The 21601-nt window shown below is 46.8% G+C and overlaps 1 protein-coding gene across 1 annotated transcript in view; it reads right to left on the bottom strand.

Moving 5' to 3' along the window:
* Positions 1 to 3630: 3630 nt before the first annotated feature.
* Positions 3631 to 21601, bottom strand: part of LOC148501760 (carboxypeptidase O-like) — a 72200-nt gene continuing 54229 nt past the window's right edge. Inside the window, exon 11 of the mRNA XM_088450023.1 lies at positions 3631 to 3905. Within this exon, the coding sequence (XP_088306149.1) occupies positions 3631 to 3905 (275 nt within the window). The remainder of the gene's footprint in view (positions 3906 to 21601) is intronic.

Below are 21601 nucleotides of genomic sequence, written 5' to 3'. Positions count from 1 at the left end.
TGGCGTACTCCAAGAGGTGTTAGGGCCATTCAATTACTCATTCACTATGACAGTTATTACCGTTACTTCTTTTCTAAGATACAGTAGTGGCACTTACCACAGTCCAGATCCACAAGTCTTGCACTTTCCATTAACCTGTGGAGGTGTTCTAGAGATAGATGCATCACACATGCAGCCGCATGTCTTGAACTCAGCGAGACGTAAAATCTGCCTTCATGGAGTGGAAACGGGTTTTTTAACTTTCGATTGTTTCATAATTTATTTTTTAAAATGTAAATGTCAGTTATGAAGGAGCTTTAAATATTATTGCAAATATTACGGTGGATGGACCAGAAGTATCTCTAACTAGATGTAATCAGTAGACACAAATTAGATGTGTTTATTAGAGTTTGCGACTCACTGTTGGATTTTCAGCATTGTACACATTTGCGCCAGATGTAAGTATGAGAAGACGTAGAAGCAGATTTACGTGAATATGATCAGCAGGACGCATCTTATACGGCTGTACATTGCCAATATTTGCACCATGTTTATGCCAGGAATAACAATTGTGTATACTTACAGTATGCCCCATAATAGCTTAGAGACAGCAATGGAATAGCATAGACATGTTGATTGACAGTTTCATATGCATTATCTTATGTACCTTCTGTTACACCAGCCGTCCAGTGCTGCAAGAGGTACTCCCAACGGCAGGTCTGCCTCAGCCATCATTGTCTGAGTGATGGCAGGATGGGATGGGCAAGCAGGCAAGTAGGACAGTGAGTGCTACTGTGCTAATTCTATGTTCCCCATCCCTTCCCTCCCTTGTTTCATCTCTTCAGTTGCAACTTTATGATGCAACAAAATCTGCATTTAGATGTATTATGTCGGTGTTTATTACTGTAGGTGTTATGTCTGTGTTTATTACTGTAGGTGTTATGTCGGTGTTTATTACTGTAGGTGTTATGTCTGTGTTTATTACTGTAGGTGTTATATCTGTGTTTATTACTGTAGGTGTTATGTCTGTGTTTATTACTGTAGGTGTTATATCTGTGTTTATTACTGTAGGTGTTATGTCGGTGTTTATTACTGTAGGTGTTATGTCTGTGTTTATTACTGTAGGTGTTATGTCGATGTTTATTATTGTAGGTGTTATGTCGGTGTTTATTACTGTAGGTGTTATGTGTTTATTACTGTAGGTGTTATGTGTTTATTACTGTAGGTGTTATGTCGGTGTTTATTACTGTAGGTGTTATGTGTTTATTACTGTAGGTGTTATGTCGGTGTTTATTACTGTAGGTGTTATGTGTTTATTACTGTAGGTGTTATGTCGGTGTTTATTACTGTAGGTGTTATGTGTTTATTACTGTAGGTGTTATGTGTTTATTACTGTAGGTGTGCCTATTGTATGCAAACAAAACAGACTATTGATCAACTCTAACTTTATTGTGATTTGATTTATAGAGTTCAGGACATAGTCAAGAGAGAATAACATCAAACATGTCATCCATTAATAATGTTTTGACTATTCCCAAATGATAAATGTATATATAGGAAGGATTTATTATTCCTATAAAAACTAAAGTTATTGAATGCAGGTGTTCTGAATGATTAAAAAAATATATAAAGAACTGCGCTATACCAGTTCCTTATAAATGTTTTGATTCATTATTCTATTGTTGAGAAACTACAGAGTTTCTTTGGAACAGTTGCTGAATCGATCTTAACACATCAAGTCTAAACTCTGCTTTTGGTAACTAGCGTCGGCTGGTTCATTTATTTTGATCTGAATGCTTATACAGCATCTTCTGTCTGATCAGGGAACTCTATGATGTAGAGCACTGAGAGCAATGAGGAAGTGCCCATATGAAGGGTCCCAATCTTCTCACCTGCTGAGGGAAATGGCACTTGGCACGTCATATCCTGACCAGATGATATTGACACATTCCTAGACATTGATACTGTCCCTCAGTCGGGGTCCGTTCAACCGAAGAAAAAAGGTTTTAGTAACAAACAGCTGTAGTACACCTGCATGCCCTCTTTCTAAAAGTAGATAAAAAAACTACCATTTCCTAATAATCATAGTATCTCAGTTATGATTAGATTCTATAGAAACCAACGTGTATATTAATATTCAGGGTACTGGGCTGTACATTATGAGTGGAAAATATTTATGATTTACAGATACCATGTAATGATTTGTTACCTTCATTATACATAACTAACTGGAGTACCCGGCGTTGCCCGGGATTTTAAGAATGTTTGTTTGAACATCATCCTCCAACCAACCTCTCCTCATGAAAAGTGTGACAAACTTCCCCATACACAGTCCTAAGGTCTTCGAAGAAAGTAGGACCTGCAACGGTGTAAAGTAAAACTTCGGAGATAGAAGCATTAAACATTTGTAGAATGTACAGTGTAAACACGGCCAAGAGCTTATGTTGCTCTGATACCAGGATGACCATCTACAGCAACTCATTGCTTTCTGCACAGAAAACTTTGGGAGAAGCATTCCATGTGTAATATTTTGGCAGCTCACAGTACAGCAGGGTCCTTGCAAAGTCATCGTTTTGACACAGTTGGAAGAAAGAAGTAAATGTTGTTGCGTAATTTGGTATAGTCAGAGAGCTGAGAATGCTGGCAAAGCTTGCTAAAGCTCTCTTCGATAATAAACATTAAGATCATGACATAACATGACAACACAAAATGCTTGCTCCAAGGTCCTAGGCTGCTCCAAGGCTGTGAGGCCCCACAATGAGCGTCCAGCGAAAATTGTGGTATTAAATTAATTAAAAATTAACAGTAATTCATTTCGATTTAAACATTTTTTAGTTGCCTCCGCCGTGTTTTAATACGCTCATATGTAAGATGTCATGATCTTCGCTTGTAAACTGTGGATTTGTATTTAAAGACAGAAATACAGAAGTACAAAAATTTTTTTTTATATAGTAGAGAAGACAGAAAAAAAAATAGTAGATAAGCTAAAACCTTTTGTAATTCCGTACCTGACCTGTAGAGGGCGAATGCTATGCAAAAATTTTGTTTTTTAATTAATTAAAAAGTAACAATAATTAATTTCAATTTAGTAGAGAAGATAGAAAAGAAAAATAGTAGATAAGCTAAATCCTTTTGTAATTCCGTACCTGACCTGTAGAGGGCAAATGCTATGTTTGTGTTTTTTCATTTATTAAAAATTAACAGTAATTAATTTCGATTTCAATTTTTTTAGTTGCCCTCACCGTGTTTTAATATACTTGAATGTAAAATTTCACGATCGTGGCTTGTAAACTGTGGATTTGTATAGAAAGACAGAAGGACAAATTTTCACTTTTATATAATAGAATAACAGATAACAGTTTGATATGGGATATGAATTCTAAAGTAAATTGAACATTTATATATCAGGATTAGATGATCAATTATGTGATAAATAATAATTTATGCTTTAAAAAGAACATTGAAGTGGGAGTCATTAGCCCTTGTCATAAATTCAGCCAGCCAGTCAGAGGAATGCGGTGAATGACATCACTAGAGGTGTGACATAGGTCTTAAAGGACTTTACATTTCATGAGTAATTATTTAACAGTGGTGTTTTCATTTGCATTAAGCATCAACATTCTCCACAAACATTAATAACAAATGATACAATTAATGGAGAATTGCATAACACACGCAAACAACCAGTGAGAAGGGGACGCTGAGCCAGGCGGAAGTGATGGCCATCGCACGGCTTTCAAGGTAGTTTTCATGGACATATTCCACAAAGGACATGATTGCCGTTGTAGTCTCTTCACAAGTGGGCTGAATCTGGTCTGGTGGAAGCTGAAAGCCATAGGTACCATTGTCTCTTAGCTCAAAGGTATATGAGAATTTTATTCCGATGTCAGTTGCCCAATCGCCTGATGAGCCAGAGTCGAAATATTCTATAAAACAAATAAATGGGAAAAGTACAAGTTACACATGTGACCACAGAACACACAGATGGATTTGCTCAATTGTGTTCTGTATAGTGGCCCTGGTACCACGGTGACCTGACCAAGCATGTGGGTTACATTGCCACACCACATTGTGGCCACCTGTACCACCAACAGAGACGTGGCCATGCCATCCTAAGGAGAATCCCATACAGGTTCCATGTTTGTTTACTTTGTAGCGGCTGCCCCCCCCACCCCTGCCCCCATCCTTGACATCCCTTTGCATAATTCCAGATTATTTTATACTCACTTTTTTAGATTTACATTAAATAATTAGAGACAAAGGGGGAGATGTATCAAGCTATGGAGAGAGACAAAGTAGAGTATTGCCCAAAGCAATCACCATAACCATGGCGTCCTGTGCGAGCGATTCCGCTTCTTTAGACACAGCATTGTCTGTGACATGCCCGCAACATGCCTCCATCTGGTTAGCTATCCCTGTTACCTCCCAGGAAAGCTCACGGAAACTCAGTCTCCCTGCATCCAAATGTTTTCTGCATCTCTGAGCGCTAACCATTGGAATGAATTGCCAGTGCGACTCGGATGCCTGCGCAGACATTAAAGCATCAGCCACTTGCATGTGACATCGCCACAGCATCTACCTTTGAATCAGGCCCCAAAAGTTTGTAGAATCACACACTGAAGTGAAACCCATTTTTAGACCCCAGCCATCATCTCTCAACCACTTATCTGTTTTGGAATGAACACATTTTGCAAGTGACTGCTCTATCATATGGTAATAAAACTGGTGTACCAAGTGGGTACATCTTTTAAGAATAATACCAACTGGCGACATGCCATCCTGGTCCTGCACGTGCCAATAATTCCCAAAATATTGCAGACTCAACAAACTTGAAAGACAAGAAGAAGGGGTAGGCTTGGTGCGGCTGTCACAAACCTTGTCAGAAACTTCAGTACCAAACACCGCCACTTGCCTGTCAAGAGTAGGTGCTAGTGTGCCGGGAGATATCAGCATTTCCATTCATCATCCACAGCCACAGAGGACCCCGCTGTTCCAAACCACCGGCTTTCACCAGCCAGAGCAGAGGAAAGTCTGAGCGCTGACCACCGACCTCCCGTGGACCCCGTCCTGTTTCTCTCTACATGCAGCCATGCTGCAGTTTTCCTGCTGCTGGGTGCAGCCATCTTGTTCCCAGTCAGGTGGCTACCTCTCCACCAATGAAATCCCAATCTGCCATCACCCAATCCTGGCTAGCTCAGAGTATTTAAGGAAGTTCCCATCACTGTGCAAGTTGTCAGTGCAATGTTGTCTTCAGCCTTGCTGACGAATAGCATCTGAGCTCCTGCAGAAATCTTTGTTTGTGCAGATTCCTATCTTGCTGCACCACTGGCTTCAGTTGCTATCCGGTTCCATTCTGGTAATCCTGTCCAGTTCTATCCCAGTGTATCCAGTCCAGTCCATTCGGGTAATCCAGTCTGGTCCCGTTCCGGCGCATCCAGTCTGGTCTCATTCCAGTATATTCAATCCGGTCCTATTCCGGTGTATCCAGTCCAGTCCCATTCCAGTGCATCCAGTCCATTCCCATTCCGGTCTGCACATACTCACAGATATCCAGAGTGTTCTCATTGCTTTAACCACAACCCAGTATAGGGAAACCCAAGTAGAGGACCGTGACCTGTATGTAAGGCACAATCAAGCCCAAATCCTTTTGCGAGGATCACTAGTGAACACCACCGGCATGTTAGATTCCGCACCTCTGACTCTGCCTATCTCTCCATTCCCAGTTCATGAGTCGAAGCTACATCAAACCTCCCAGTTTCACTGTACGCACTCCCGAACCCTCACCTACCAGTGTTTGCAGCTTGCGTTCGCAAACAAACCACACAAGTGCGCCAGCAGCCTTTCAGTTGCTGTGGAACTGCACATCCCAGCATGTTCTGACACAGTTTTGTCATTAGGGCATATTAAAACTGTGGCATGGCATGCTGGTATTAGTAGTTACACAGCCTACTCCTGCTATAGGATATGTCCAAGACTTAGAGAAACTGTTGCAGATGGTAATCTGGGGCCTATCTGGAACTTTCCTTCAAAACTATTATAAACATTGACTTAAAATGTCTGAGGCCTTTCAGGTTTCACTTCAACAATTGTCATCAGGTGCAAATTAATTTGTATAATGATCAGTATCATCACCATCAGCAGGGACTGCAAACTGGTATGGGTACGGGATGCCGGCATTCGGGATCTCAGTGGTCAGAATCCTGATGCCAGCATCCCGACAGGGTTAAAATACTGACACTTTGCTGGTCGGTATGATAAACCTCTCCCTACCCTAATCCTCCCTCCCCGGTGCCTAACCCTAACCTCTCACCTAGTGCCTAAACCTAACCTCTCCCTTCCCGCATCCTAGACCCAATCCTCCCCCTTAGTGCCTAACACTAACCCTCCCCTTAGTGCCTAACCCTAATGCTAACCCTCCCCCTAACGCCGGTACTTACTTTCGGGATTGCGGCAGTCGGGATGCAGGGGGCCAGGATTCTGACAGGTGTCAGGATTCCAGCACTGGCATTCTGACCACCGGAATTCCCTCCATCGGTATTTTAACCGCATCCCTAATAAACGTACAGTATATAAGTTTATTGCTTCTGAATGGTACCCCAAATGAGCCAGTCATTTATTTCCATATTTTGGATCAGGTTGGACAGTTCAAGACTTGTTTTCTGTTGAACTCTACTGACCCCAATCTGTGCCCACTTCAATTATTAGTTTTTATCATTGTCTGGCCTATTGAAATATATATATATATATATATTAGGGATGTGCAGGCTCGGTTCTACTCGGTTCCGTTCGGTTCTTTTTACCGAATCTTATTGGCTATCCAAAACTCGTGACAGCTGAAACCCAATAAGATCCGGTAAAAAGAACCGAACGGAACCGAGTAGAACCGAGCCTGCACATCCCTAATATATATATATATATATATAGCTTGAATTTCTTGGATTGGGAGTTTAATATTTAATGTGATAGTGAACTGTCCGCAATGGGCACTGTCCAATACACTTCTAAATATGGTGCATGGCACCGTCAAGCTGGGGACACGACCACATGACATTGGGATGTGTCACGTCCCCCATGTATGTACTAGTGCACAATTCTAAGAGAACTTAATGTTATCCTCATGTCTGGCAGGCTACCTCCCTGACACATCTGGGTATTTGTAGACTAATGGCGCAAATGTGTACCAAAAATAATTGTTTTGAAAAGATAACTGTTAAACCGGGTCATCAATTGCTGACATTATTTGCCGTGTGTAACAACCGAAAATGTTACAATTGATTTTAAGAGTAATACACAAAAGTTTAATTTTCGGAACATTTTGGATGGCAATTCTAAAAATGGCAAATACAAGTGACCTACACACGTATTGTACTCCACTAGATGGTGACAACAGGTAATTAGGGTGTACAATGTACAGAATAAAATCCAGGCAAAGCTGCAGTCCTGATGACACAATGAGGCAGCCAATGTGAATTCCAATATGCACAGCTGGTATAAAAAAATTTAATTCACCAAATTGAGGTAATAAGAATTCTGAGGTTTCAAATAACACAATGGGCATGTAAGCATTTATTAGCCCTCCCTCCTACCACTGTCAGCAGTAACAAGCATCACTTATAACCACTTAACTCATTTTGCCCCCAAAAGTGCTTTAGAAATTATGGTGAATTTTAATTACATAATTAGGCCAAAAACATCTATTTAAAAACTTTTAAAAACAATTTCAGTAAATAAAAACAAAATCTCCTAATAGGGGGGATGTGGCTTGTAATACAGATCACAGGTGCCTATGTAACGCTGTACCTTATACCCCCCATCACATTGTACCCCTCCACCATACTGTATATATACAGAGTGTGTAACATGCAGCTCCAAGTTTGGCAAAGCCGATCATTTCAAATAAGCACTTTGAATAAATGCTAAACCAGAATTGTTTATCATTCATTCCTATTGCCATTTAATATTATCAGCTTTGACAACCTTGGTAAATCAGTTTTTAACTATACTATGTAATGAGCCTTTGCCCTTTAAAACCCCCCATAAAATACTATTTACAGTATCTTTCTAGCTTGATTTCACAGATGCGCTTTAGAAGATTTGAGGCCATATATGTTTGTAAATATCAATATATTGTGTTTCATACTTCTCATTTTTATCTCTTGCTTCCAGGAGAGGACACTGTTTGTCACGATCTGGCCCTTGATATCTTCAGTCGGAGTACTAGGAGTCGGGGTAACTAGGTGAGGAGGCAGCAGCAGACGAGGAGGACAAATATAGGACTTCCTCATCGGCTAGCTTCGGGTGTTGGCAAGACCTGACCAGAGGCGTAGAGTCTAACTCGCTGGTGGTCTTCACCAGTGACCACCCCAATGGGATATGGTCTTCGTGGCACCCAACGAGCAGGTTGCCTGGTCAGGTACCCGGAATGTAGCAAAGAACAGAGGAAGATGGATATTAACTGAGTGACTGGAATGAAGACCCAATATCGTGGATATAACTGTAGACTCATGAAAGGTGTTACTGGTAGCAAATGGAAGAGATTGATGTGTTATCACTGGAGATAGTTTAAAGGAACCGATGTAGGATGTCACTGGAGAGTATCGGTAGCAATCGATGTTGGGTTTCACTGGAGAATATCGGTAGGGACCGAAATTGAGTATCACTGGAGAATGTAGATAGGAACCGATGTTGAATATTACTGGAGAATATCGGTAGGGACCGATGTTAGGCATCGCTGGAGAATATCGGTAGGGGCTAATGTTGAATATCACTGGACAATATCGCTCGGCGACCGATATTGAATGTCACTGGAGAATATCAGTAGGGACAGATGTTGAATGTAATTGGAGAATATCGGTAGGGACCAATGTTGCATATTACTCTAAACTATCGGTAGGGATCGATGTTGAATGTCACTGAAGAATATCGTTAGGAACCAATGTATTAATGGACAATATTGGTAGGGACCGATGCTGAATATCACTGGAAAATATCGGTAGGGACTGATTTTGAATATTAATATAGAATATCAGCTGAGGCTGATGAAAGCGCACTGGAGATATATACTGCGTGGAGCCTGGAACAGTGATCCGGTGAAAGCAGCAACTGGAAGCAGAGAAGTTGTTCAGGCGACTTCCTGTTCCCGGAGTCCTGCTTTATACCCTAAGGTAGCTGGTCATTGGAGGAAAGAGTCAGCTGAGTGAGAGTAAGGCTTCCATTGGAGTAAAGTCCGGTCAGGTGATAGTGACTGCAGCCACAGGAACTCCACAATGGAGAATCAGGTGGAAGTACTCACAGGGCCCTGGAAAGAATACTCAGCGTGCTACCCGCCGACGCACCTGTCGTCTGACCGCACAACTGATCAGGAGAAGCCAGCGCTGTGGTGAGTAATGGCCAATCCCAGGGCGAATCCTGAAACTGTTCCTTTGAAGACTGCCCATTTTAGGAAGTGGGAGGGATGCTGGAGCTTGACCTGCTCTCTCGGAAGACTCTCAAATTTTGAGAGGCGAATTTGATCTATAGGTCAGATGATTCAGCGACTGTTTTACCTGAATGCAAGAATTCTACTCGCATTGGTACTAGGGGTGAGCGGGTTCGGATTTCTGAAATCCAAACCCCCCCGAGCCCCCCCGATCCGAGTCCGATCCGAGTCAGGCTCGACTTTTCCCGCCTGACTCGGATCTGAAATCGAGGCAAAACGTCATCATCCCGCCTTCCGAGTCTCGCGGGTTTTGGATCCTATATAAGGTACCCGCGTCGGCGCCATTTTCTCACTCGGCTGTGGACAGTGAAGAGGGAGGGTGGGAGTTAGGGCTGTGTAGTGTAGTGTAGTGTAGTGCTGCTGTTGTCCACTACTTCAAAGTCCATAGGGGCTGGCTGTGTTGTGCTGTGCTGCTGTTGTTAATAGGGGCTGTGTCCACTACTTCAAAGTCCATAGGGGCTGGCTGGACTGTGTTGTGCAGTCAGTTCTCCATAGGGGCTGTGTCCACTCCAAAGTCCTGTGCAGTGTCCCAGTCCTAAAGGGGTGCTGTAGTGTTGTCCAGGGGGTGCTCTGTCCATCAGGGGTGCTCCCCCCAAGTGCTAAAAAAATAATATATTTTCTGTGTTTGTGAATTGTGTGCGCAGTAGCCGCACGTGCATCAACAAAGTAGTGCCAAGCGTGCGCCTGTGTCATAAGTAAAGGGCCGGCTGGCTTGACTGTTAAGGGTGCTGTAACCCCCGAAAGTACACTCCAGTCCAAACCAAAAAAAAATTATTTTCTGTGTTTGTGAATTGTGTGCGCAGCAGCCGCACGTGCATCAACAAAGTAGTGCCAAGCGTGCGCCTGTGTCATAAGTAAAGGGCCGGCTGGCTTGACCGTTAAAGGGTGCTGTAACCCCCGAAAGTACACTCCAGTCCAAACCAAAAAAAAATTATTTTCTGTGTTTGTGAATTGTGTGCGCAGTAGCCGCACGTGCATCAACAAAGTAGTGCCAAGCGTGCGCCTGTGTCATAAGTAAAGGGCCGGCTGGCTTGACCGTTAAAGGGTGCTGTAACCCCCAAAGTACACTCCAGTCCAAACCAAAAAAAATATTATTTTCTGTGTTTGTGAATTGTGTGCGCAGTAGCCGCACGTGCATCAACAAAGTAGTGCCAAGCGTGCGCCTGTGTCATAAGTAAAGGGCCGGCTGGCTTGACCGTTAAGGGTGCTGTAACCCCCGAAAGTACACTCCAGTCCAAACCAAAAAAAAAATTATTTTCTGTGTTTGTGAATTGTGTGCGCAGTAGCCGCACGTGCATCAACAAAGTAGTGCCAAGCGTGTGCCTGTGTCATAAGTAAAGGGCCGGCTGGCTTGACCGTTAAGGGTGCTGTAACCCCCGAAAGTACACTCCAGTCCAAACCAAAAAAAAAATTATTTTCTGTGTTTGTGAATTGTGTGCGCAGTAGCCGCACGTGCATCAACAAAGTAGTGCCAAGCGTGCGCCTGTGTCTTAAGTAAAGGGCCGGCTGGCTTGACCGTTAAGGGTGCTGTAACCCCCAAAGCACACTCCAGTCCAAACCAAAAAAAAAATTATTTTCTGTGTTTGTGAATTGTGTGCGCAGTAGCCGCACGTGCATCAACAAAGTAGTGCCAAGAGTGCGCCTGTGTCATAAGTAAAGGGCCGGCTGGCTTGACCATTAAAGGGTGCTGTAACCCCCAAAGCACACTCCAGTCCAAACCAAAAAAAAAATTATTTTCTGTGTTTGTGAATTGTGTGCGCAGTAGCCGCACGTGCATCAACAAAGTAGTGCCAAGCGTGCGCCTGTGTCATAAGTAAAGGGCCGGCTGGCTTGACCGTTAAAGGGTGCTGTAACTCCCGAAAGTACACTCCAGTCCAAACCAAAAAAAAATTATTTTCTGTGTTTGTGAATTGTGTGCGCAGTAGCCGCACGTGCATCAACAAAGTAGTGCCAAGCGTGCGCCTGTGTCATAAGTAAAGGGCCGGCTGGCTTGACCGTTAAGGGTGCTGTAACCCCCGAAAGTACACTCCAGTCCAAACCAAAAAAAAAATTATTTTCTGTGTTTGTGAATTGTGTGCGCAGTAGCCGCACGTGCATCAACAAAGTAGTGCCAAGCGTGCGCCTGTGTCATAAGTAAAGGGCCGGCTGGCTTGACCGTTAAGGGTGCTGTAACCCCCGAAAGTACACTCCAGTCCAAACCAAAAAAAAAAAAAATTTCTGTGTTTGTGAATTGTGTGCGCAGTAGCCGCACGTGCATCAACAAAGTAGTGCCAAGCGTGCGCCTGTGTCATAAGTAAAGGGCCGGCTGGCTTGACCGTTAAGGGTGCTGTAACCCCCGAAAGTACACTCCAGTCCAAACCAAAAAAAAAATTATTTTCTGTGTTTGTGAATTGTGTGCGCAGTAGCCGCACGTGCATCAACAAAGTAGTGCCAAGCGTGCGCCTGTGTCATAAGTAAAGGGCCGGCTGGCTTGACCATTAAGGGTGCTGTAACCCCCGAAAGTACACTCCAGTCCAAACCAAAAAAAAAAAAATTTTCTGTGTTTGTGAATTGTGTGCGCAGTAGCCGCACGTGCATCAACAAAGTAGTGCCAAGCGTGCGCCTGTGTCATAAGTAAAGGGCCGGCTGGCTTGACCGTTAAGGGTGCTGTAACCCCCGAAAATGTACACTCCAGTCCAAACCAAAAAAAAAATTATTTTCTGTGTTTGTGAATTGTGTGCGCAGTAGCCGCACGTGCATCAACAAAGTAGTGCCAAGCGTGCGCCTGTGTCATAAGTAAAGGGCCGGCTGGCTTGACCGTTAAGGGTGCTGTAACCCCCAAAAGTACACTCCAGTCCAAACCAAAAAAAAAATTATTTTCTGTGTTTGTGAATTGTGTGCGCAGTAGCCGCACGTGCATCAACAAAGTAGTGCCAAGAGTGCGCCTGTGTCATAAGTAAAGGGCCGGCTGGCTTGACCATTAAAGGGTGCTGTAACCCCCAAAGCACACTCCAGTCCAAACCAAAAAAAAAAAATTTTCTGTGTTTGTGAATTGTGTGCGCAGTAGCCGCACGTGCATCAACAAAGTAGTGCCAAGTGTGCGCCTGTGTCATAAGTAAAGGGCCGGCTGGCTTGACCGTTAAGGGTGCTGTAACCCCCGAAAGTACACTCCAGTCCAAACCAAAAAAAAAATTATTTTCTGTGTTTAGCCGCACGTATATATCAAATCGATATAACATAAATGGAGGACCAAACTTTCTCCGATAAAAATAAAATAGAGAAAGATCAAGAACCACTTCCTCCTAGTGCTGAAGCTGCTGCCACTAGTCATGACATAGACGATAACATGCCATCAACGTCGTCTGCCAAGGCCGATGCCCAATGTCATAGTATAGGGCACATACAATCCCAAATGGCAAAGTTCAGGAAAATGACCTTGAAAAAGACATTTAAATCAGCTGAAGAGAAACGTAAACTTGCCAATATGCCATTTACGACACGGAGTGGCAAGGAACGGCTAAGGTCGATCCCTAGTATGTTCATGACTAGTGGTTCAGCTTCACAGGACGATGGAAGCCCTCCTCCCACTAAAAAAATCAAAAGAGTTAAGCTGGCAAAAGCACAGCGAAGAACTGTGCTTTCTAAGAAGATATCACAAATCCCCAAGGAGAGTCCAAGTGTGGTGGTGGTTGCGATGCCGGACCTTCCCAGCACTGGACAGGAAGAGGTGGCTCTTTCCACCATTTGCACGCCCCCTGCAAGTGCTGAAAGGAGCACCCACAGTCCACTTGCTGATATGCAAATTGAAGATGTCTCTGTTGAAGTACAACAGGATGAGGATACTGGTGTAGCTGGCGCTGAGGAGGAAGTTGGCGAGGAGGATTCTGATGGTGATGTGGTTTGTTTAAATCAGGCTCCGGGGGAGACAGTTGTTGTCCGTGGGATGAAAAAGCCCATCACGGTCATGCCTGGGCAGAAGACCAAACATTCCACCTCTTTGGTCTGGCAATATTTCTATCCAAATCCGGACAACAACTGTCTTGCCATATGTACCATATGTAAAGGTGAAATAAGTAGGGGTAGGGACGTCAACCACCTAGGAACATCCTCCCTTATACGGCACCTGCAGCGCGTTCATAAAAAGTTACTGTCAAGTTCAGAAACTTTGGCTAAGACCGTAAGCAGTCCAGGGACACCTAAATCCCGTTGTCCTGTTGTATCCAAGCGCCTGCAAACCACACCATCAACTCCCTCCTCGTCAATTTCCTCCTTAGTCAGGATCGGAAGTAGTCCTGCAGGCCATGTCACTGGCATGACTGACTCTCCTATCCGGGATTCCTCCGGAGGATCCTGCATTGCTACGCCTACTGCTGCCGCTGCTGCTGTTGCTGCTGCTGGGAGTCGTTCATCATCCCAGAGAGGAAGTAGGAACACCACTACTTTTACTAAACAATTGACCCTCCAACAGTCCTTAGCGAGGAGGATGAAGTACGACAGCAGTCATCATGAAGCAAAACGTATAACTGAGGCCTTGACTGCTATGTTGGTGTTAGACGTGCGTCCGGTATCCGCCATTAGTGCAGTGGGATTTAGACAATTGATGGAGGTAGTGTGTCCCCTGTTCCAAATCCCGTCTAGATTCCACTTCACTAGGCAGGCGATACCGAGACTGTACAGAAACGTCAGAAAAAGTGTCCTCAGTGTCCTGAAAAATGCCGTTGTACACAATGTCCACTTAACCACGGACATGTGGACAAGTGGAACAGGGCAGACTAAGGACTATATGACTGTGACAGCCCACTGGGTAGATGTATCACCTTACGCAGCAACAGCAGCAGCGTCACCAGTAGCAGCATCTCAGAAACACCAGCTCGTTACAAGGCAGGCTACGCTGTGTATCACCGGTTTCAGTAAGAGGCACACCGCCGACAACCTCTTAGAGAAACTGAGGGAAATCATCGCCCAGTGGCTTACCCCACTTAGACTCTCCTGGGGATTTGTGATATCTGACAACGCCACCAATATTGTGCGGGCATTACATCTGGGCAAATTCCAGCACGTCCCATGTTTTGCTCACACAATAAACTTGGTGGTGCAGAATTTTCTGAAAAGCGACAGGGGCGTGCAGGAGACGCTTTGGGTGGCCCGAAAAATTTCTGGCCACTTTCGCCATTCAGCGACTGCGTGCCGAAGACTGGAGTGCCAGCAAACACTCTTGAACCTGCCCCGCCATCACCTGAAGCAAGAGGTTGTGACGCGGTGGAACTCAACCCTCTATATGCTTCAGAGGATGGAGGAGCAGCAAAAGGCCATACAAGCCTATACATCCACCTATGACATAGGCAAAGGAGGGGGTATGCACCTGACTCAAGCGCAGTGGAGAATGATTTCCGTGTTGTGCAAGGTTCTCCAGCCCTTCGAACTTGCCACACGTGAAGTCAGTTCAGACACAGCCAGCTTGAGTCAGGTCATTCCCCTCATCAGGCTTTTGCAGAAGCAGCTGGAGAAAGTGAAGGAGGAGCTAAGACGGAGCGATTCCGCTCGGCATGTGGGACTTGTGGATGAAGCCCTTCATTCGCTTTGCCAGGATTCCAGGGTGGTCAATCTGTTGAAATCAGACCACTACATTTTGGCCACCGTGCTTGATCCTAGGTTTAAAGCATATGTGGTGTCTCTCTTTCCGGCCGACACAAGCCTGCAGAGGTGCAAAGACCTGCTGGTGAACACACTGTCAGCTGAAGCGGAACGTGACACGTCAACGGCTCCTTCTTCTTTTTCTCCCGCAACTGGGGCTGCCAGGAAAAAACTTAGGTATCCTAAGCAACCCGCTGGCGGTGATGCAGGGCAGGCAGGACCAAGTTTGGACATCTGGTCTGGACTGAAGGGCCTGGCAACAATTTCTGACATGTCTACTGTCACTGCATATGATACTGTCACCATTGACAGAATGGTGGAGGATTACATCGGTGACAGCATCCAAGTAGGCATGTCAGACAGTCCATACCTGTACTGGTAGGAAAAAGAGGCAATTTGGAGGCCCCTGTACAAGCTGGCTCTATTTTACCTGAGTTGCCCCCCCTCCAGTGTGTACTCCGAAAGAGTGTTTAGTGCAGCCGGGAACCTTGTCAGCGAAAGGCGTAGGAGGTTGCTTCCACAGAATGTGGAGAAGATGATGTTCATCAAAATGAATTATCAGCTCTTCCAGGGAGACCAGCCTCCAGAAGGTACAGAGGGACCTGTGGTGGTGGATTCAAGTGGGGACGAGTTAATACTTTGTGAGGATGAGGATGTACACACTGAAGAGGGTGAGGAATCGGTGGATGAGGAGGATGAGGATGACATCTTGCCTCCGTAGAGCCAGTGTGTGCAGGGACACATTAATTGCCAGCTTGTTTTGTGGGGGCCCAAACGAACCAATCATTTCAGCCACAGTTGTGTGGCAGACCCTGGCGCTGAAATGATTGATTTGTTAAAGTGTGCATGTCCTGTTTATACAACATAAGGGTGGGTGGGAGGGCCCAAGGACAATTCCATCTTGCACTTCTTTTTTTTCTTTGCATTATGTACAGTTTGGGGCCTAGTTTTTCTAACTGCCATCCTGTCTGCCACTGCAGTGTCACTCCTAGATGGGTCACGTGTTTGTGCCGCCCACTCGTGTCGCTTAGCATAGTCATCCAGCTACCTCGGTGCAACCTTTTGGACATAAAAACACTATTGTGAGGTGTGAGGTGTTCAGAATAGACTGGAAATGAGTGGAAATTAAGGTTATTGAGGTTAATAATAGCATAGGAGCAGAGAAACCAACAAATTCTGTGATTTTAGCTGTTTTTATGTTTTTTAAAAAAAAAATACAGATCCAAAACACAAAACCCAGAACCAAAAACACGGAAGGGTGGTTTTGGCAAAACCAATCCAGATCCAAAACACGAAGAAAGATCCAGATCCATAACCAAAACACAAAACACGAAAAGTGGCCGGTGCACACCCCTAATTGGTACCAATGATGGGTAGGACACTAGAGGTGGGATGAATTGTCCACTCTGTAGAACATATCAATGATTTCTCATCCCATCTTCTATTATTTATTACCAGTTATTCATATACTGGCGCACACATATTCTGCAGTGCTTTACAGAGATTATTTTGGCCATTCACATCAGTCCCTGACCCAGCAGAGCTTACACTCTATATTCCCTACCACATGCAGGGCCATAAATAGGGTAGTGCGACCTGTGCCATGAAACAGGACACACAAGGGCAGGAGGCGCTGTTTGGGCCTGTCAATTTCTGCTTATTATCATTCTCACTTGTAGCTTCTTCTTCTTTCATCCCCAACATCTCCTGCCCTCCCCTATCTCTTCCCTGCCCTTCCCCATGAGGCCATGGTCCTCTCTCAGGTGCACTATATTATGTCCCTATTTATCCCCAGCATCTCCTGGCCTCCCCTATCTCTTCCCTGGCCCTTCCCCATGAGGCCATGGCCCTCTCTCAGGTGCACTATATTATGTCCCTATTTATCCCCAGCATCTCCTGGCCTCCCCTATCTCTTCCCTGGCCCTTCCCCATAAGGCCATGGCCCTCTCTCAGGTGCACTATATTATGTCCCTATTAATCCCCAGCATCTCCTGGCCTCCCCTATCTCTTCCCTGGCCCTTCCCCAAGAGGCCATGGCCCTCTCTCAGGTGCACTATATTATGTCCCTATTTATACCCAGCATCTCCTGGCCTCCCTTATCTCTTCCCTGCCCTTCCCCATGAGGCCATGGCCCTCTCTCAGGTGCACTATATTATGTCCCTATTTATCCCCAGCATCTCCTGGCCTCCCCTATCTCTTCCCTGGCCCTTCCCCATGAGGCCATGGCCCTCTCTCAGGTGCACTATATTATGTCCCTATTTATCCCCAGCATGTCCTGGCCTCCCCTATCTCTTCCCTGGCCCTTCCCCATGAGGCCATGGCCCTCTCTCAGGTGCACTATATTATGTCCCTATTTATCCCCAGCATCTCCAGGCCTCCCCTATCTCTTCCCTGGCCCTTCCCCATGAGGCCATGGCCCTCTCTCAGGTGCACTATATTATGTCCCTATTTATCCCCAGCATCTCCTGGCCTCCCCTATCTCTTCCCTGGCCCTTCCCCATGAGGCCATGGCCCTCTCTCAGGTGCACTATATTATGTCCCTATTTATCCCCAGAATCTCCTGGCCTCACCTATCTCTTCCCTGGCCCTTCCCCATGAGGCCATGGCCCTCTCTCAGGTGCAGTATATTACATCCCTATTTATCCCCAGCATCTCCTGGCCTCCCCTATCTCTTCCCTGGCCCTTCCCCATGAGGCAATGGCCCTCTCTCCGGTGCACTATATTATGTCCCTATTTATCCCCAGCATCTACTGGCCTCTCCTATCTATTCCCTGGCCCTTTCCCTGTGAGGCCATGGTCCTCCCTCAGGTGCAGTACATTACATCCCTATTTATCCCCAGCATCTACTGGCCTCCCCTATATCTTCCCTGGCCCATCCGCATGAGGCCATGGCCCTCTCTCAGGTGCACTATATTATGTCCCTATTTATCCCCAGCATCTCTTGGCCTCTCCTATCTCTTCCCTGGCCCTTCCCCATGAGGCCATGGTTCTCTCTCAGGTACAGTATATTACATCCCTATTTATCCCCAGCATCTACTGGCCTCCCCTATCTCTTCCCTGGCCCTTCCCCATGAGGCCATGGCCCTCTCTCAGGTGCACTATATTATGTCCCTATTTATCCCCAGCATGTCCTGGCCTCACCTATCTCTTCCCTGGCCCTTCCCCATGAGGCCATGGCCCTCTCTCAGGTGCACTATATTATGTCCCTATTTATCCCCAGCATCTCCAGGCCTCCCCTATCTCTTCCCTGGCCCTTCCCCATGAGGCCATGGCCCTCTCTCAGGTGCACTATATTATGTCCCTATTTATCCCCAGCATCTCCTGGCCTCCCCTATCTCTTCCCTGGCCCTTCCCCATGAGGCCATGGCCCTCTCTCAGGTGCACTATATTATGTCCCTATTTATCCCCAGAATCTCCTGGCCTCCCCTATCTCTTCCCTGGCCCTTCCCCATGAGGCCATGGCCCTCTCTCAGGTGCAGTATATTACATCCCTATTTATCCCCAGCATCTCCTGGCCTCCCCTATCTCTTCCCTGGCCCTTCCCCATGAGGCAATGGCCCTCTCTCCGGTGCACTATATTATGTCCCTATTTATCCCCAGCATCTCCTGGCCTCCCCTATCTCTTCCCTGGCCCTTCCCCTTGAGGCCATGGCCCTCTCTCAGATGCACTATATTATGTCCCTATTTATCCCCAGCATCTACTGGCCTCTCCTATCTATTCCCTGGCCCTTTCCCTGTGAGGCCATGGTCCTCCCTCAGGTGCAGTACATTACATCCCTATTTATCCCCAGCATCTACTGGCCTCCCCTATATCTTCCCTGGCCCATCCGCATGAGGCAATGGCCCTCTCTCAGGTGCACTATATTATGTCCCTATTTATCCCCAGCATCTCTTGGCCTCTCCTATCTCTTCCCTGGCCCTTCCCCATGAGGCCATGGTTCTCTCTCAGGTACAGTATATTACATCCCTATTTATCCCCAGCATCTCCTGTCCTCCCCTATCTCTTCCCTGGCCCTTCCCCATGAGGCCATGGCCCTCTCTCAGGTGCACTATATTATGTCCCTATTTATCCCCAGCATCTCCTGGCCTCTCCTATCTCTTCCCTGGCCCTTCCCCATGAGGCCATGGCCCTCTCTCAGGTGCACTATATTATGTCCCTATTTATCCCCAGCATCTCCTGGCCTTCCTTATCTCGTCCCTGGCCCATCCCCATGAGGCCATGGCCCTCTCTCAGGTGCACTATATTATGTCCCTATTTATCCCCAGCATCTCCTGGCCTCCCCTATCTCTTCCCTGGCCCTTCCTCATGAGCCCATGGCCCTCTCTCAGGTGCACTGTATTATGTACCTATTTATCCCCAGCATCTCCTGGCCTCCCCTATCTCTTCCCTGGCCCTTCCCCATGAGGCAAAGGTCCTCTCTCAGGTGCACTATATTATCCCCAGCGTCTCCTGGCCTCCCCTATTTCTTCCCGGGCCCTTCCCCATGAGGCCATGGCCCTCTCTCAGGTGCACTATATTATGTCTCTATTTATCCCCAGCATCTCCTGGCCTACCCTATGTCTTCCCTGGCCCTTCCCCATGAGGCCTTGGCCCTCTCTCAGGTGCACTATATTATGTCCCTGTCTATCCCCCAGCATCTCCTGGGCTCCCCTATCTCTTCCCTGGCCCTTCCAAATGAGGCCATGGCCCTGTCTCTCAGGTGCGCTATATTATGTCCCTATTTATCCGCAGCATCTCCTGGCCTCCCCTATCTCTTCCCTGGCCCTTCCCCATGAGGCCATGGCCCTCTCTCAGTTGCGCTATATTACGTCCCTATTTATCCCCAGCGTGTCCTGGCCTCCCCTATCTCTTCCCTGGCCCTTCCCCATGAGGCCATGGCCCTCTCTCAGGTGCACTATATTATGTCCCTATTTATCCTAAGTATCTCCTGGCCTCCCCTATCTCTTCCCTGGCCCTTCCCCATGAGGCCATGGCCCTCTCTCAGGTGCACTATATTATGTCCCTATTTATCCCCAGCATCTCCTGGCCTCTCCTATCTCTTCCCTGGCCCTTCCCCATAAGGCCATGGCCCTCTCTCAGGTGCACTATATTATGTCCCTATTTATCCCCAGCATCTCCTGGCCTCCCCTATCTCTTCCCTGGCCCTTCCCCATGAGGCCATAGCCCTCTCTCAGGAGCACTATATTATGTCCCTATTTATCCCCAGCATCTCCTGGCCTCCCTTATCTCTTCCCTGCCCTTCCCCATGAGGCCATGGCCCTCTCTCAGGTGCACTATATTATGTCCCTATTTATCCCCAGCATCTCCTGGCCTCCCCTATCTCTACCCTGGCCCTTCCCCATGAGGCCATGGCCCTCTCTCAGGTGCACTATATTATGTCCCTATTTATCCCCAGCATCTCCTGGCCTCCCCTATCTCTTCCCTGGCCCTTCCCCATGAGGCCATGGCCCTCTCTCAGGTGCACTATATTATGTCCCTATTTATCCCCAGCATCTCCAGGCCTCCCCTATCTCTTCCCTGGCCCTTCCCCATGAGGCCATGGCCCTCTCTCAGGTGCACTATATTATGTCCCTATTTATCCCTAGAATCTCCTGGCCTCCCCTATCTCTTCCCTGGCCCTTCCCCATGAGGCCATGGCCTTCTCTCAGGTGCACTATATTATGTCCCTATTTATCCCCAGAATCTCCTGGCCTCCCCTATCTCTTCCCTGGCCCTTCCCCATGAGGCCATGGCCCTCTCTCAGGTGCACTATATTATGTCCCTATTTATCCCCAGCATCTCCTGGCCACCCCTATCTCTTCCCTGGCCCTTCCCCATGAGGCCATGGCCCTCTCTCAGGTGCACTATATTATGTCCCTATTTATCCCCAGCATCTCCTCGCCTCCCCTATCTCTTCCCTGGCCCTTCCCCATGAGGCCATGGCCCTCTCTCAGGTGCACTATATTATGTCCCTATTTATCCCCAGCATCTCCAGGCCTCCCCTATCTCTTCCCTGGCCCTTCCCCATGAGGCCATGGCCCTCTCTCAGGTGCACTATATTATGTCCCTATTTATCCCTAGAATCTCCTGGCCTCCCCTATCTCTTCCCTGGCCCTTCCCCATGAGGCCATGGCCTTCTCTCAGGTGCACTATATTATGTCCCTATTTATCCCCAGAATCTCCTGGCCTCCCCTATCTCTTCCCTGGCCCTTCCCCATGAGGCCATGGCCCTCTCTCAGGTGCACTATATTATGTCCCTATTTATCCCCAGCATCTCCTGGCCACCCCTATCTCTTCCCTGGCCCTTCCCCATGAGGCCATGGCCCTCTCTCAGGTGCACTATATTATGTCCCTATTTATCCCCAGCATCTCCTCGCCTCCCCTATCTCTTCCCTGGCCCTTCCCCATGAGGCCATGGCCCTCTCTCAGGTGCACTATATTATGTCCCTATTTATCCCCAGCATCTCCTGGCCTCCCCTATCTCTTCCCTGGCCCTTCCCCATGAGGCCATGGCCCTCTCTCAGGTGCACTAAATTATGTCCCTATTTATC

The sequence above is a fragment of the Taudactylus pleione genome, unplaced genomic scaffold (assembly GCF_031769625.1).
Source record: "Taudactylus pleione unplaced genomic scaffold, aTauple2 ptg000503l, whole genome shotgun sequence".
Classification (NCBI taxonomy): domain Eukaryota; kingdom Metazoa; phylum Chordata; class Amphibia; order Anura; family Myobatrachidae; genus Taudactylus; species Taudactylus pleione.
The sequence above is the reverse complement of the archived record's forward strand: the minus strand, read 5'-3'. Positions and strand labels throughout refer to the sequence as shown.